At 36.2% G+C, this 2,935-nt stretch overlaps 1 protein-coding gene and 1 non-coding gene across 2 annotated transcripts in view; both read left to right on the forward strand.

Annotated features, from left to right (window-relative positions):
- Positions 1 to 2,547: 2,547 nt before the first annotated feature.
- On the forward strand, positions 2,548 to 2,628 carry TRNAL-CAA. The gene has a single exon. It is a non-coding gene; the product is annotated as a tRNA-Leu (tRNA).
- Positions 2,629 to 2,823: 195 nt separating this feature from the next.
- LOC118485860 (ATP synthase subunit beta, chloroplastic-like) overlaps positions 2,824 to 2,935 on the forward strand; it is a 492-nt gene continuing 380 nt past the window's right edge. The window contains exon 1 of the mRNA XM_035982357.1: positions 2,824 to 2,935. This exon is cut by the window's right edge and continues 380 nt beyond it. Coding sequence (XP_035838250.1) covers positions 2,824 to 2,935 — 112 coding nt within the window.

Genomic DNA, 2,935 nt, shown 5'->3' on the forward strand with positions numbered 1-2,935 from the left:
GTGGCTAACAAAGAAGAGGTGAATGATAGCTATATATCTCTGAACCGATCATCATCCTCCGGTGATGGCTGGGCTGGGGGAGGAGGGTGACGGCGGTGGGGCTCGGGCGGAGGGTGACGGTGGCGCTGGGGATGAGGGTGACGGCGGCGGGGCTGGTGGAGGAGGGTGACGGCGGCGGGGCTGGGGAGGAGGGTTACGGCGGCAGTGGTGGAGGAGAGGATGGAGAAGATATGCTAGGGTTTGGATGAAAAATGTCTGGTTTTGTGTTTGTGATATTAGGGCAAGAAGAAGAGGAAAGAAGAGTTTAGAAGAGGCTATGCCATATCTGCATCAAGAAGAGGACGCGCAGAGGTTTTTTAATGAAATGTCTTCGAGAAAACAAACACTCTGCAGACCTAAACGTCTGCGCGTGGTCTGCGCGGTGCAGACATAAGAGGATAAGAAGAGCTTTTTAGAAAAAAACAAACACCACCTATAAATGCAACCATAATTTGCAAACCGTCCAATTTGTTGTCTTTTTAAAAGATACGTTTTAACTACCATTCAAAAATATTTGTACTTATCCTTCATGAGAATATTTGATTTAAAAAAAAGGATTTCTTTTTCTTTTTAAATTTATGTTGGATGAGCATAAACTCAACATCATCAATTCAGTCAGGCAAGATTCGAGATCTTTGCCACACCACATATGCTACGTATATATAACATTAGGGCATGCGGGTTTCAAGAAGTATGGGCCGAGGAGAGGTAGTGTGGCCTCCGGCCCAAACTAATATTGTGAAGATTAAACATGTCCGCGGCCCAAGTGAGAAACTAGACGGGGCTCATTACATTAATTACTCTACTACGTACGAATATGCCACAGCGACCTAAGTATTTAAACACATATAACACGTTTAGCACACATAAAACACGTTTAACGACTTCATGTATGATTAGCATTCACACATAAATATCCAGTGATGTACACGTGTAATTCCAACGCCAAAGATTGTGAAGTTAAAGTAACGCTAACTTTAGAGATTCGGGTTGTCACAATGAACCTTACCCTCTATATATATATATGTATATGTATATGTATATATATATATATGGAAAGTGTAAAATACAATATCTCTTAACGTACATTACGTACGATATAGGGAAATCGCATGTGATAATTTTGATGAAATCGCATGTTGGTTTTTGTGACAATTTCGCATGTGATAATTTTGATGAAATCGTATGTTGGTTTTTTGTAACAATTTCCCATGTGTTAATTTTGATGAAATCGCATGTTAAAAAACATGCGATATTGTTAAAAAAAACAACATGCGATTTTAACATGGGATGAAGATCCGACGGCTGAGATTAGCACGTACATATTGTACGATAAGGGCATGTGTATGTTAACCTAGCCCTATATATATATATATATATATATAATGTAAGTATCTATAGAAAACCCACTTTAATTTAGAAAACCCGGGAAACTCAAAGCTCCCGATGTTTTTTTCTTTTGAAAAAATTTACACATGTTATATACATGTTTTTAAGGGTTTTGGGCAAAAAAAATCAAAAAAGTGCCAAGTAGATATTTTTTAAAAAATAAACAAGTTTTGGTGTAACACATGTTACAAATATGTCAGATGAATGTAACATGTGTTACACCAAAACTTGTTTATTTTTTTAAATATCTACTCGGCGCTTTTTTGATTTTTTTTGCCCAAAACCCTTAAAAACATGCATATAACATGTGTAAATTTTTTCAAAATAAAAAAACATTGGGAGCTTTGAGTTTCCCGGGTTTTCTAAATTAAAGTGGGTTTATATATATATATATACACGACAGGTAACGTACTTCACGTACAACAACGTGCGTGATTTGTTCTATAACATGCGTGATTAATGTTTTCAATATGCGTGATTATTATGTTTCAACATGCGTGATTTTGGATTTTTGAGTTATAACGTGCGTGATTTTAAAATGAACGTGCGTAATTACCTGTCGTACGTGATGTACGTTAACCTTCCTCTCTCTCTCTCTCTCTCTCTATATATATATATACAGGGTATGGTTAATGCGAGAACCACCTTTATTGCGAGAACCAATGTGAACACAACAAAATAAATCTTTTACACCACCAAAAACCTAACCCTCCACCCCCCCTCGCCCAAGCTAAATGCTAAAAATTAACCATAAAGCTAAACCCCCAAAAAACCTAAAAATCTTTAAAAAAATCTAAAAAGCACACAATTTTTTGTTAACATTTTTATTAAAATAGCTACTTTTAATATCCAATTTTTTATTAACGAAAACTAGCGCTTTTTTATAAAAAAATATTAAAAAAAGGTTTTTTTGTGTGTTTTTTTAGATTTTTTTAGGTATTTTTGGTTGTATTCACACTAGTTCTCGCAATAAAGGGTGCTTCCTAACGAATCCTTCTCCTATATCCAATTCGGGCCTATATGACATGACCGATCAATAGAAATACTCCAACACTCCACTATTCCATACATCACACTAGATAGATATCATATTCATGGAATACGATTCACTTTCAAGATGCCTTGGTGGTGAAATGGTAGACACGCGAGACTCAAAATCTCGTGCTAAAGAGCGTGGAGGTTCGAGTCCTCTTCAAGGCATAATATTGAGAATGCTCATTGAATGAGCAATTCAGGATTTTTGATTCAAAAGAATCAATTAAGTATGTATCAATTTGTATTTTCTTATGTCATTAGGTAAACCAAATTTTAGATTCAAATCCAATAATCATTCACGAATTCTCAGTCAAAGAATAGTTAATGGTTCCCATTTGTGTAGCCTTTCCGCCAGGCAAAATGCCTAATATTTATAACGCTTTGGTAGTTAAGGGTCGAGATACTGTTGGTCAACCAATTAATGTGACTTGTGAGGTACAACAATTATTAGGAAACAATCGAGTTAGAGCCG

Source organism: Helianthus annuus, chromosome 13, assembly GCF_002127325.2.
Source record: "Helianthus annuus cultivar XRQ/B chromosome 13, HanXRQr2.0-SUNRISE, whole genome shotgun sequence".
NCBI classification, from domain to species: domain Eukaryota; kingdom Viridiplantae; phylum Streptophyta; class Magnoliopsida; order Asterales; family Asteraceae; genus Helianthus; species Helianthus annuus.